We start from the raw sequence: 14,946 nt of genomic DNA, 5'->3' as shown, positions 1-14,946 counted from the left end.
ACTGATAGCTAAGTTCCACACACATGAGGACGGTCTCAACAGGGATCTTGGGTTCATGTCACACTATCTGTAACCCCCATGACTTGCCTGGGTTTGCAAAACCTCACTCACTGTGCTGTCTGGAGACAATACACATCTCTTTAACCTGTGATCAGTGCTCCTTCCACACACATTGTCAGCCACTTTAGGACTTGAACAGCAGGTTAGGTGTAAAGATTCGCATTCTAATCAGTAATCTCTAAACTGTCTGTGCTTTATATGCTCTGTCCGAGGCCAGAACTCTCCATTCACCTGATGAAGAGGGAAACCTGGAAAGCTTGTGAGTTTACTATCAAATAAATCGGTTGGACTAAAACCTGGTGTTGTCAGACTTTTTACTCCCACTTCTGAGTCAGGGGTTGAAAATATACAGTCTCATGTCTCACTCCAGGACTTGAGTAGAAATATTTAGACTGACTCCCCAGTGCAGTGCTGAGGGAAGTCTTTACTGTCAGAGGTGCTGTCTTTTGGATGAGAGATTAAACTGAAGTCCAATCTGTTCCTGCAGGTGGATGCAATAGATCCCATGGCTGTATTTTGAAGAAGGACAGAGGAGTAATTCCCATTCTCCTTGTCAATATTTATTCCTCAGTCAACCTCACAACAGATTATCTTTCCATTTTCACGTTGTTTGTGGGAGCTTGTTGTATGCAAATTTGAAGTTATGAAGGGTGCTATATAAGTGCAAGTCCTCCTTTACAATAATTCACTGGTAACTTATGAAACAAAGGAGGGTAATTTCACAAGTGCATGGTTCAGTGAAATGCCTCGCTACACAGAATGCATCAGTCTACTGATGATTTTCTAGACCTAAAAATTACCAATATGTGCCCCTGCCAGAAGCATGGACCTTGAGGATTTATTCACAAGTGAAATAAATTCTTTATTACAAGATTGCCACAACAAATCTGGGGTTCATTTTGTTAACGTTGTACTTTTTATTCTGTATTTTTATTGTGACTGTTATTGCAAGCGCTGAAGGTTCTCTTGCACTTCTCACTATATTAACCAAAGCATTATTTTCTCGCAACACAACGAGCCTCAAAAATATATTTGAACAAGTGACAGACTTAGTATGGATTTTTCAATCTGTGAATGTGTGGAAACTTAGAACATCCATTTAGCTCGTCAAGCCTCTTCTATTGTTTAATCAGATCATAGCTAATCATAGAAATTTACAGCAGAGAATGAGGTCATTCAGTCCATCATCTTTGTACTAGAAAAAGAGCTATCCGACGAGTTAGAGAGTCATAAAGGTTTACAGCATGAAAACAGTCCCTTCAGCCCAACTTGTCCATGCCATCCCTTTTTTTTAACCCCTAAGCTAGTCCCAATTGCCCGTATTTGGTCCATAACCTCCTATACCCATCTTATCCATGTAACTGTCTAAACGTTTTCTAAAAGACAAAGTTGTACCTGCCTCTACTATTGCTACCTTGCTTATTCCAGATGCTCATCACCCTCTGTGTGAAAAGATTGTCCCTCTGGACGTTTTTGTATCTCCCCCCTCTCATCTTAAACCTATGCCATCTAGTTTTAGACTCCCCTATCTTTGGGAAAAGATTGTGACTATTTAGCTGATCTATGCCTCTCATAGGTGTCTATAAAATGAGAGGCATTGATCAGCTAAATAGTCACTATCTTTTTATAGAGGTATATAAAATAAGATCACCCCTAAGCCTCCTACTCTCCAAAGAGAAAAGTCCCGCGTGTACAGCCTCTCCTTATATCTCAGACCATCAAGTCCCGGTAGCATCCTAGTAAATCTTTTCTGTACCCTTTCTAGTTTAATAATACCTTTTTTATAATAGGATGACCAGAACTGTATTTTCCTGCTCTTGTATTGTAGCTGAGTAGGTTACAGCACATAAAGCGCATATCCAAATACTTTTTAAATGAGAGACGGTTTCTGCTTCTATCACCCTTTCAAGCAGTGAGTTCAGGCCCCATCACCCTCTGGGCCGAAATTCTCTCAACTCTGGTCTAATCCTTCTATCGATTACTTTAAGTTAATATTAATAAGTCCTTCCTGTTCACTCTATCAAGAGCCTTTCTGTTCCAAAGAAAACCACCTCTGTCTATCTAATTTTTATTCATAGCTAAAATTCTCTAGTCCAGGTAACATCCCACTAAATCTTTTCTGTGTCCATGCTAGGGCAATCACATCCATTCTGCATGGTGGCACATTGGTTAGCACTACTGCCTCACAGTGCCAGGGACCCAGGTTCAATTCACGGCTTGGAATTTGCACATTCTCTCCATGTCTGCATGGGTTTCCTCTGGGTGCTCTGGTTTCCTTCCACAGTCCAAAGATGGGCGGGTTAGGTGGATTGGCCATGCTGAATTGCCCCTTTGTGTCAGGAGGACTCGCTTGGATAAATGCATGGAGTTATGGGAATAGGGCCTGGGTGGGATTGTGGTCAATGCAGACTATAGCATTCTATGATTCTATGTGGTGACTAGATAGAATGCAAGATTCATGGTGGAAATTGTGTCGATAGTTCATTGACTGTAGAGACTGGTTGGATGGAAGGCGAATTAAGGGGAACACTATCATGATTCTAGGAGAGAGGGGAAGGGGTTGAGACAGAAGTGTGTGAAATGGAGCCGTCACGTTTACAACCCTGTTAATCATTTTGGGGTTATCCTCAGTTGAGGACGAAGGAAGTGGGAAGAGAGACTAGACAAGTGGAAGAAAGTTAGTTAAGTTAGGAGGAAATTAATTAATTAGGCAAGAACAGGCAGAAGTGATGGTTTGCCAGGCCAATGATGTTTGAGTGACAAGGAGGCAGAAACTGGTGGACTGGAGTTGGGGACTTTAAGATTGGAAGACAAAGAGAGAAGAATCCCAGAGAAGATGAGATCAGTGACAGTCCTGGAAACAATGGCTTGATGTTCCGTGTTGGAATCATGCTCCAGAAGAATTGGGAGGCACTGTCTGGTGGCTGTGAAAGATACTCTGGGTCTATTTTGAGGAAGGGCGGAAATATTTATCACTGACATCCTGGGGAATTTTAATCTCCCCAACCAACATCTGGTCATTATTACTACTTCTAAGACCTTGATGTGCAAAAATTGGTTGTGATAAGAACATAAGAACATAAGAAGTAGGAGCAGGAGTAGGCCATCTAGCCCTTCGAGCCTGCCCCGCCATTCAATAAGATCATGGCTGATCTGTCGTGGCTCAGTTCCACTTTCCCGCCCTCTCCCCATAACCCTTAATCCCCTCTCTTATCAAGAACCCATCAACCCGCTTCTTAAAAATATTTAGCGAGGCAGCCTCCACCACTTCAACGGGCAGAGAATTCCAGAGATTCACCACCCTTTGAGTGAAGAAGTTCCTCCTCAACTCCGTTCTAAACCGCCTCCCCTTTATCTTGAGGCTGTGCCCCCTAGTCCTACTGTCTTTTTTGAGCGGGAAGAGTCTCTCCACCTCTATCCTATCCATCCCATTCATCATCTTATACGTCTCAATGAGATCTCCCCTCATTCTTCTAAACTCTAACGAGTACAAGCCTAGTTTATTCAGCCTCTCCTCATAGCTCAATCCCCTCAACTCCGGTATCAGCCTAGTAAACCTCCTCTGCACTCCCTCCAGGGCCAAAATATCCTTGCGCAGGTGCGGCGCCCAAAACTGCACACAGTACTCCAGCTGCGGCCTCACCAATGCCCTATACAGCTGCAGCAAGACCTCCCTACTTTTATATTCAATCCCCCTCGCTATGAAGGCCAGCATCCCATTCGCCTTCCTGACCACCTGCAAGCTGGGTTTTTGCGACTCATGCACAAGGACCCTGAGGTCCCTCTGCACCGTCGCCTGCTGCAGTTTTTCGCCACGTAAGTAATAGTCCTTCCTACCATTCTTCCTACCAAAGTGGACCACCTCACACTTGCCAACATTAAATTCCATTTGCCATTTCCTGGCCCATTCGCCCAGCCTATCTAGATCCTTCTGCAGACTCTCCACACCCTCCGCACAATTTGCCTTTCCCCCAATCTTGGTGTCATCAGCAAATTTCGACACCCTGCACTCGGTTCCCTCCTCCAGATCATCTATATAAATGGTAAATAGCTGAGGCCCCAGCACCGACCCCTGGGGCACCCCACTAGTCACCAACCGCCAATCCGAATAGCACCCATTGACCCCCACTCTCTGCCTCCTATTTGACAACCAATCCTCTATCCACGCTAACACCCTACCCCCAACTCCATGTCCCCTGACTTTTTGCAATAACCTCTTGTGAGGTACCTTGTCAAACGCCTTCTGAAAATCCAGAACGCACAGTCACTTCAGTACTTAATTGGCAGTAAAGCACTTTGAGGCAGCCGGAGTGTGCGGAAATCTTTATCAACAACAGGTGTGTTTTCAAATTCTAGGTAGAATTTTACGCATCTCCTAAAGCAGGTTCTGAGGCAGGATGTGTAAAATTGAATGGAAGAAAATTTCCCTGGGAACCTGACAGGCCAAACCCAGACACAATTTCACACTTGGTCTAATAGGACCTTGGGCAAGAAATCTGCCTTTCACCGATTTAGACCCTTAAATGGCCTCTTCAGGGCCTTTTCCTGCCCAGCTTCAATTTTAAGGCTGGCAGGAGCAGGTGCGTCTAATGTGGGAAACAGACAAAAATACTTTTCTCCATCTTGGGCAGGAAGGCAGTGTGGAGGATGCCTCAGTCTGAAGCTAGGCGATCCAAGTAGCCATTGATTAAAATTTGTTCAAGGCTGAGCATAAGTGCCATTGCAGCAGGAGCCCACCAAAGCCAGCAAACATGGGTAAATTCTTTGGCTTCAAGTGAATGCTGGCGCCATCTTGAGTTTTAGCAACTTCTTAAAGCTGAACCTACACTTCAAATATTTTGACCATGGATCAAAATTTAATTTCTCCAGATCAATCACATAATTGGGGTCTTTGGAAAAAAAAAATTGCTTAGATAGATATATGATTGCTTTAGGTATGGATAAAAAAGGCAAACTCAACAAGTTAACACCTACTTTCCTTAATAGGCCTGATATTGGACAACATTATTGCTGAACTTGGAATCAACAAATAATCCACCAACTTAAGAAGCAACAAAATCCTTGAAAGGGCTAAATTTAATAAGTATATCTAGCAGCCAGAAGAACCTGTTAACTCATTAATTAATGATCTGTTCAGGATGGTTGAAGGCTGTGTGCACAGGGATCTAAAATCTGAACATATCAGGGATAAAATATTTGGAGTGTAACTGACAACACACTCAAACATGCTGCAAGTGAAGGAAGATGTAACTCTTGAAAAGCATGGTATTTTCAAAGCTGGACGCCAACAGTGGCTTTTGGCACAGAAAAATAAACCTTTGCAGTCACAGGTGAGAAGTTTTCAGACTACATCATTGGCCTCAAGGACACAATTGAAACTAACTATAAGTCATTAGTCTCATTAGTGGATGAGCAGGAGCTAGCAAAGATGCTTCCCAGAATCCAGAGGTTCCACCTATGCCTCATGAGGTTTGCCTATGAGACAGTAAATGTACAAGTTTAAAAACTAAACAACGATTGATACATTTTCAGGGCCACAGTGTCCTTTCCATCAAAAGAGGATGTCAATTTCATCAAAGAGCTGGAAGCATACCAATTGACAAGGAGGTATCTGTAATCAATCACAGCTTAATTCCAATAGATTCACCAGGAAGAAATGCATGATGAGGAATGTGTCTGCAGCTGCAAGGTTGGCCACACTAGAGATCAAATGGTGGTACCATGAAAGCTTGGATTGAACAACTAAAGCATTTTACAATCATTGCCAATTTTCTGGTCTACAAAGGTTGTCCCAGTTTCTCTTAGGCTGGAAAAATACACCAGAGCCATTTGGACATCACTTGTACAGGTCAGGGGCCCAATTTACTATCTGATGGGCAGGCACTTCCAAATTGATTGGGACACCATGGAAAACGTCAGGTGTATGTGATACACAAGTAGGATGAAAGAGAGCCTCCACATCCCCACACATTTCTTACCAGGCCATGGAAGAGGCTGGGCATTAACCTACTTGTCTTTAACAGCAAATCATTTTTTTTAGTAGTGGATTACTTTTCCAGATGAGTTGAGGTGAAGCAACTATATATGATTACCACAGAGGCAGTAATTAAGACAGTAAAAGAAATGTTCACAAGTCATGGAATCCCAGATAAGATTATGTCTAAAAGCAGGTCACAATTTTCAAATGAATACATTACACACTTCATCACCATATCCAACTTCCATCACCATACTAGTTCTCAGGACCTGTAAAAGACCCCTGGAAAAAGAGTGAGGATTTTTTCACACTTCCACCTCATTACAATCTGGCTTGACTCTATTGAAAATCATGATGAGCATGAAATGTTGCACATAAATTCCAGAGTTGGTAACCAAGTATTGATAGGACATTCAAGAATAGAGCGGTCCTACAGACAGAAGGAGGCTTCCACCTACAGCAAAAGATACCAAATAAGACACTTGCCACAATCACAAAAGGACGACAAGATCTGGATTGAAGCCCCTGAGAGATGGGGTACAATCACCAGAAAGGACAATAACAAACCTTAGTCCAACCTGGTTGGCATCCCAGACAGTACAGTAAAGAGAAATAGGAAGGTTGCTTCCTTATCCCTAGATCATCCATTCAGTACAGTGGAGAAACGTCAAGAAAGATACCTAGATGTCAGAACACTCTCCAGATCAACAGAATTTACCTGCAGTGACGGATCCTACCACTCCTACAATAATGAAAATGAGATACGGAAGCTAATAAGACTTCCAGACAGCCTAAGCCTGTGAACTCAGAGCCTTCAAGGGGAGAAAAGGGATAGTAATAATGACGTAAATACATGGAATAAGCTAGAATAACTTGAAATACATTGGATGAAGATTTGGGGTGATGGGGACGTATAATATAGAGGTCTGGCATTAAAAGGGTTAGCGCAACACTGAGTACAGGACTGCCCACACAATAATGTAAAAGAACACATGACCCACAAATAGTGGTCAATCTAGTGTTGGACTGGGCCATGTGCACAAACAAGCATGAGTTCCTAGCTCCAAGCTTGAGTTTTTACTGTTTGTGTGCATAGTTCTAGTAGTTAATACGTACAGTTAATCTGTTTGCCATGACGAAGATTTTATTAAGACATACCAAACCATATCTAACATCCTGCAACACTGAGTGCCCCTGAGCTCTCGTTTTCACTTGTTGTGCCCATGACCAGTAAAAGTCAAAGTGGTCCAAGTGACCAAGCAGTTTATACCTTCAATAGAAGGCAGAGTGTAGTCAGTCCATAAACAATAATACAAACACCCTTGTAGGGTGAAAGTGCTCTGATATGTTATCCCAAGAATTTTCTAGATTTATGTTACAAATTGGATTTTACTGGTGAAAGAAACATTACTTACAGGAACCCTTAAGTGAAATGACATTCAATGTTAGTCTTGATTTATTGCCATTTGGATAAGATGTAATTATAGTTGTCCTTTTTGTGTCATTTTTCTACAGTGGATTGCTTTTCAGAAGAGGGAAAATTATTTTTTCCTCTAGTTTCAGCCAACAAGATATTGAATTTATACAACATAGTCTTATTAGATTTTCCCTACATTTGGTTACAAATTTTACTCAAACAACCCATAATAAGATCAGTATGTCTCAAAGAACTGTTCTGATAATTTATTCATGGTTTGTGGTTGATGCAGGTTTTGCTGTGTCCATTTTCCTTGAGCATGTTTTGAAGTGTTGGTTTACAGCTTCATATTATCTACAGGAACATTTTCTACTTTCTAGAAGTATTGCATCAAGAGTGTCTGTTGTGTTTGACTTTCAGACATAACAGCTGATGTCATGGCCTCTGAGGAATCTCAGCCCCAAGCTGTCATTGATTTGAGAACAAACTGGTTCAAGTAATCATCTGTTAAGTTAGCAATCAAATATTCAACTGACTAAATGGCATAAATGTCAGAGAAATGAGTAACCATCAGTACACCAAGGAAGTAAATTGGTTACTTTTTTCTCTTTCAAAAGCTGCCATGCATGAACCAGCAATATTGCAAAATCATCTAACCAGGTTGCTCAATTAATTTCTTCAAATTGTTTATAGCCATCACTTTCCCCGGTAATGAACTGACAATCCTGCTGGTGAAGTAAGCTGCAACTGGATTTTCTTTTGCTGTCACACCTGCAAACAGGCAGGACAACAATGGAAAGGATTGCAAAACAGGCTTGTCATGCCCCTTCTCTCCTATCCCCAATATAGCCACTGATCCGATATCTCTAATTTATCTCCTTATTTTTGTTGTCTTGCCAATCCCGGGGATTACCAGGACTAGGTTGACAGTTGATCCTGGGACAATGAAGGTTAACTTTAATCATTAAATAGAAGCAGATAATGGTTGAATTGTATCTGTAAGGTGATAGAATACAACTGTAAAGAGATAATGCATCTATATTAAACATTGATTAAACTACAGCTAGAGTACTGTGCACATTTTGGAGCTTCTCAATATAGAAATAGCATTGAAGCTATTAGAATAATGCCATGGATGGAAAATCATTGTTATAAGTGATTTGAGATGTGGGGTTATTTCCATCAGAGCAGAGAATGTTACAAGAAGACTTAATAGACGTATTTAAAGTTATTAAAGATATTGATAGAGTGACAGAAAAAGATTGTTTCCTCTAGTTGGATGTCAGTGACATACATCACTCTCCACCTCCAATGATTGCCTACACGCTAACTTTTTAGGGCTCAGTCTTGGTCAAGGACAAAATAAATATCGATAAAATATAAGGAAAAGTAAAATACTACTTTTGAAGATATCTGAAATCTGAAGATAAAGTCTGTAGATAAGGTAAATATCTACTGCAAGCCTACATTCACTGGTCAGTATACATGTTGGGATTCCTCCTGTTTCAGACGCTATATAAGATTCGCCTTATCGGCAAACTCATGAATAGAACCTGAGCCATTTACTCACTTGGATGCTGAAATGTGGTGCAGTTATGTAGATCATACATCCTAGCAACTGGTAGATTGTATCAAATGGCATGTCCCTTCAGCCATTCAGAACAGGCAATGTACTGATTATATTCAACCAGCCTGTACTTGCAAAATTCAGAACACGGCCAAAATTTTACTGCCTCACCTGCCCCGGAATCAGGGTGGATGAGGCTCGCAGAATGGAATTCTCCGTTGGCCTCGGGTGGGATTTTATGAGCCTCACCCGAGCGAGGTCGTAAAATCCTAACCATTGTGTCCAACTTTAGATATGATTCCATGATTGGAGAACATTCGCTAAACAATTCACATTGTGCTTAGAATTACACTAACAATAAATTTATGGTTATCCGTGTGTCCCACAGTATGGCTCACTTACACATGATAGACTACATATATCCAAACAGAATATACCTACGCATTGTGTCTTTTTAAACCAAACAAAAAGTTCGGTGGACAGTCATTCCCTGGTTCATTCCCTATAGCAATGCCTTGATCAAAAAGAGTCAACTTGTCTGGTTTGAATTTAAACCAAAGCTTCGCTGTTAATTGTGTGCTGGTACATTCTCCATAGCACAATGTCTGCCTATCAAAACTCACTTGCCAATCAATCAGGACCCTCATCTCAAGTACTATTAATTCTTGTTGCCTTTGAGATTTGGTATTATTGTGATTCTGTACTGATAAGTGCAAGATCAAAAGCTTCAACAGCATGTCTTTTTTGTCAGCAATGCACAAATGTAGATTTCCTATTTGGGGCTCTTTTCCACATCACTGTCCACTTTGAAGTGTGCAGTCACTCCTTCTGATATTCCATCAATAGTCCACTTCAACACTCCTGGGAGTCCCCTCTTTGGCACTAGTGGGCTCCTTCTTGGTGGCAATGATCTGGTGATGTTCTGTCTTAACATGAAACAAAAACATTTGCATTCTAAGGGTGAGTAATCTATACATTTATCAGATCTCGAAAATACACAGAAGTCAGTTTATTTCAAAGGTATTTAAGTGCAGCTGATCAATTCTCTTTTGTTGCCTTTATCTTGCCATTTCAACAAATAATGTGGAGTTGCCAGAGTTGGACTGGGGTAGGCACAGTAGGTAGTCTCACAACACCAGGTTAAAATCCAACAGGTTTATTTGGTAGAATGAACTTTCGGAGCATTGCCCCTTCTTCAGGTGAGTTCACCTGCTGATCTTAAAGGATGGCAGTATTAACAGGCATGTCTTGAAGATGTGAACAATTGGTATTGGGCGTGATCTTACCAACAGTTCATGCCATGGTCCTGCTGCAATGAAGTCGGAGATTTTAGCAGCCAGTCAAATCTTCATTCGCTGCAGTGGGATGGGAAAATCCAGCCGGCTGTAACATTCCAGCCATTGCCTTCCAGATTGACTTGTTATTTTTAAATTCATGAGATATTGGTCTTAGTGGAAATTGACAATCCTGAATTACCCTTGAGAAAGTGGTGTGAGCTGCCTTCTCGAATGCTTGTAATCTGTGAGTGAAGATAGCCTCCCAGTGCTGTTCGGCAGGGAGCTTCAGGATTTCGACCGAACAACCACATGGACTTCAGGTGGTGCGACACAACCTCCTAAAGAGTATTTAAAAATGGACAATAAATGATAATATTGCCAGAGACATACACACCTCATGATTGAATATGAAAAAGAAGAAACAATGCCAAAAATATGCAAGTCAGGATGGTATACTAAGAAGTTTACAGCACAGAAGGAAAACATGGTGGCACAGTGGTTAGCACTGCTGCCTCACAGCGCCAGGGAACTGGGTTCGATTCAGGCCTTGGATGACAACCTGTGTGGAGTCTGCACATTCTCCTGTATCTGTGTGGGTTTCCTCTGGGTGCTCCGGTTTCCTCCCACAGTACAAAGATGTGCAGGTTAGGTGGATTGGCCATAATCGATGTGTGGGGTTAGGGCAGGAGATTGGGCCTGGGTAGGATGTTCTTTCAGAAAGTCGGTGCAGACTTGATGGACCGAATGGCCTCTACTGCACTGTAGGGTATCTATGATTATATGATTTGGCCCATTGTATTTGTGCTGACACTTTGCTGAAGCAATCTAATACTGCTTCTGCTGCCCCACTTTATTCCCATACCTCTGTACCTCCCTTTGCTTCAAATATTGATCTTAATAGATGTAGATGTCTGTATCAATCATTTCCTATAGCAAAGTACTACCTACTCCAACATTGTTCGGTAAAAGATGTCTCTGACAACTGTTGATTTTTATTTTGTAATTTGTCTAATGTATATTTAAATGTCAAAATCAGTTTTTTACTTAGTATCATCACAGCAGGCAGTGCCATAATGAAAAACTTCTTCCCCTCCGGTTCACTTATTACCACCATCCAGTTCCACTTTCACGCAATACTTCCACATGAGCGATAAACCAATGGAAAATCTAGGCAAAGGTGAGGTAAATGCATATGCAGCTAAAAATATCTGACTTTGTTTTTAAAAGTCAAATCACTGCCTGGAAGAAAATGTGATCTTATTTCTGCTTGGTCACTAACTGATATCAGTAGCTAAGAACGTCTTGCTGAGAATTTCTATTTTCTATTTCTATTTAGAATTTTTAGCATTTGTAGTATTTTGTTCATGTTGTAGGAACATCGTAGAGTGGCTGTATTGAAACACGTTACATCACAAAATAATTCTGGATGACATTCTTGATTCTTTGCTCATCCATCGTGAAAAAGCATTCATTCCCCTGCACCCAATAGTTAACTAGTTCCACTGATTTTGCTTCTACTTCTCTAAATTAGCCTATGTTCCTTTGAGTATGGATGATTAAGGTGTGATCTGATTCTGGATTTATGAAGATAAAATGATTTGATAGGGTAGATAGACATTCCTTCCACTGGTGGTGAAATCTAGAGCGAAGAGACATAACTTTAAAATTAGAGTGAGGTAACAAGAATTATATTAGGAAGCATTTCCTCAGTCAAATAGTAAAGGGAAACTGGAACTTTCTTGCCCAAAAAGCAGTTGAAGCTCGGTCAACTAAAATTGATGGGGTTTCATCATGCAAAGCTATTAACAGTCATGGAACCCAAGGTGGGTAAGTAATGTTCAGATGTTAGTCGAATTGAATAGCCTTGAGAAGCTAAAAGGCCTACTCCTGTTCCTTTGTCGGAAGATTTTGTACCTCATTGCAGGGAATTTCATCATAGAGTGTACTTGTTTATGTTAAAACTATTAGCTACTAGCCTTTGTATCTTTAATGAAAAACTTGACACACAGGCTTCACTATGCCTTACGAAACGATGTAATCCAATAGCTGAGAATTGAAAAGTAATTATTTTGCACAAAGTTAGAAATGTCCTTTTTTGACTTGATTATTTTAAGAAACTATACAGCGCTATGTGATTGAAATTCTAAAATGTCCTTGCAAACAAATAACAGAGTCACACATCTAAAAAAGTGACTTTGCTTTTTTTAAATGAAAGATGTATTGTTGGTTCCATCTTTAATTATACAATTGTTTTGTGGGAATATTCATTCAAATTTTGTCCAAGATCATTTCACAAATGTTAGTTTAAAGAACTATAAATTCACATGGATTAGCCAGACTTAAGCGATTCAAAAAGATTGAAATTGTTTTTATTCTTTTGTGGGGGTGTGGGCATTGCTGATGAGACCAGCATTTATTGCCCATTCCTAATTGCCCTTGAAAAGATGCTGGTGAGTCACCTTCTTCAACTGTTGCAGACCATATGGTCTAGGTACATCCACTGTGTGTTCCTGCACCTTAGCTATAAGAATATTGAGTGTGTCATTATCTTATAAAGAAAAAGATCTAGTTTTGTTATCCATTGTATTATAGTTAATTGCATGGATTTCCTGTGTGATAAATTATTATTTTCATTCCAGGTTTGAAGATGGCACTATTTCTTTCCTTGATATAATAGCAGTAAATCATGGATTCAATGCATTGGATAAGTTTACAGGTCAGTAATAAAGTATAATGTTAAATCTTTTTAAGTTTTATAAGGATTCCATGAAAATATACCACAGTTTTCTGAACTATTGCAAAGATGGATTTTTTCATAGATAAAAATAGTGAGAGATTGCAAGCATGTTGAAATTCTCACAGCACCATGGGCATACCTAAACCATATGGACTCCAGTCATTCAAGAAGGCAGCTCATGGCCATCTCTCGAGAGCAGTTAAGGATGAGCAATTGGTTATGTGCTGTAAGCTAGTTTTCTTTCATGGCTGGGTTCCCGAAGCCAATATCTTTATCTTGCTTAGCAAAACTGGAAGATTACTTTGCTCTCTGGCAAGCCGTCCACTGGTGTGTTCTTGCCACCATTATCTAACCTGCTCAATTTTGCTAGGTACTTAACCAAATGCAGACTTCTCCAGCTTACTGTTTATAGCCCACCTTAAGCACCAATTTCTGTGATGGTGTCTGGCAGGAATAAAATATGAAACTGTGTGACCTCAACCAACTTTTTTAAAAATGAGCTACTTTGAAAACAGAGATGGCTGGAAACAAGTGTGACATGACAGGCCTAAGGCTCAAGCCAACAGAATGGAGGGCAGATCTTGACTTTGTGCAGTAGTGTAAAATGGGTGACAATGACTTGGTAGCCCATTTTACATCATATCAAATTTTTATTTCCATTGAAGATGATGGAAATAAAATTTGAGATGTAAAACTGTCTTCCAACTCTAAGAATTGAGGTCTACCTTGTAGTATCTTAGAATAGCTGAACAATCTAAAAAAAGTATATTTTCAGTGTAGGTATTATGATTACCTTATTATTGCTAAACATTTTACTTTTTAATTGCACTTTTGTCAATTACTAGTAAACTGTTCTGTGCCATGACCGTGTTCAGTTGATGAAAATAAGTTTCTTATGTTTTGCAAGATGGCAAAATGTGATGCAAGATGAGAACATTAAATTGCTTTGTCAATTCTACCTGAAAAATAGAGACTGTAATTGCATTGTCCAATAACTATTTGCGAATCAAAGTCTGGAGTTTCAGTTCAGTCGCATTGAATTTTTCATCCCAGTTCGGTGAAGTCAGCGCTATGTTATGGGAAGAATCTTATCAGAATTTGGCAAAGTACTGGTTCTGGTGAGAAAAACAGTGCAAGTCTCAATAGCACATGCAATTTTGAGCCTTATTCACAATATTTTCTCCCCCATGATTCCCACCACACTTAAGGTAGTTTGCAACACTCTGTGTCCGTATACCAGCAGCCATGGATCTTATGGCCTGCACCTGTGCTACAGTGAAAGAGAAGAGCATGGCCACCAGACAGTCCAGCATGGGCCATAAAACTCAGAAGCACAGACCCCATACTGTGCAGAAGGAGGCCATTCAACCCATCCAGCCTGCACTGACAACAATCCCACTCAGGCCCTATCCCCGTAACACCACATATTTACCCTGCTAATGCTCCTGACACTAAGGGGCATTTTACCATGGCCAGCCCACCTAACATGCACATCTTTGGAGCGAGGGAGGAAACCGGAGCACCTGGAGGAAACCCACGCAGACATGGGGAGAACATGCAAACTCCACACAATCACCGGAGGCTGGAATTGAACCTGGGTCCCTGGCGCTGTGAGGCAGCAGTACCACCATGCCACCCGGGTCGGTCTGGTAATGATGCCATGGAATTTGCTCACTACTTTCACATTGAAATAGGTGGGGACTCCATACTCTATGCAAGTCCTAACTGTCACTTTGGAGTCATACTGCTCCATGAATGGAGCCTCTCTGACATGACTGACAGCGCAGCAAGTATCACAAGTGTGCATTGTGATCAGTGTTTCTGTTGTACACTTCGAAGAGATCCTCATCTCAGTCCATTGCAGCAGAATTCATCAGCAACCATGCAGCCTGGAGAGTTTGAACATGAATT

The 14,946-nt window shown here is 40.8% G+C and overlaps 1 protein-coding gene across 1 annotated transcript in view; it reads left to right on the top strand.

Annotated features, from left to right (window-relative positions):
• Nucleotides 1-14,946, top strand: part of mocos (molybdenum cofactor sulfurase) — a 226,215-nt gene that overhangs the window by 53,190 nt on the left and 158,079 nt on the right. The window contains exon 5 of the mRNA XM_080208753.1: nucleotides 12,938-13,014. Within this exon, the coding sequence (XP_080064879.1) occupies nucleotides 12,938-13,014 (77 nt within the window). The remainder of the gene's footprint in view (nucleotides 1-12,937; nucleotides 13,015-14,946) is intronic.

Source organism: Carcharhinus amblyrhynchos, chromosome 2 (assembly GCF_965287045.1).
Source record: "Carcharhinus amblyrhynchos chromosome 2, sCarAmb.v2.hapA, whole genome shotgun sequence".
Classification (NCBI taxonomy): Eukaryota; Metazoa; Chordata; class Chondrichthyes; order Carcharhiniformes; family Carcharhinidae; genus Carcharhinus; species Carcharhinus amblyrhynchos.
Note: the sequence above shows the minus strand (reverse complement) of the source record. Positions and strands in the feature narration are given on the sequence as shown.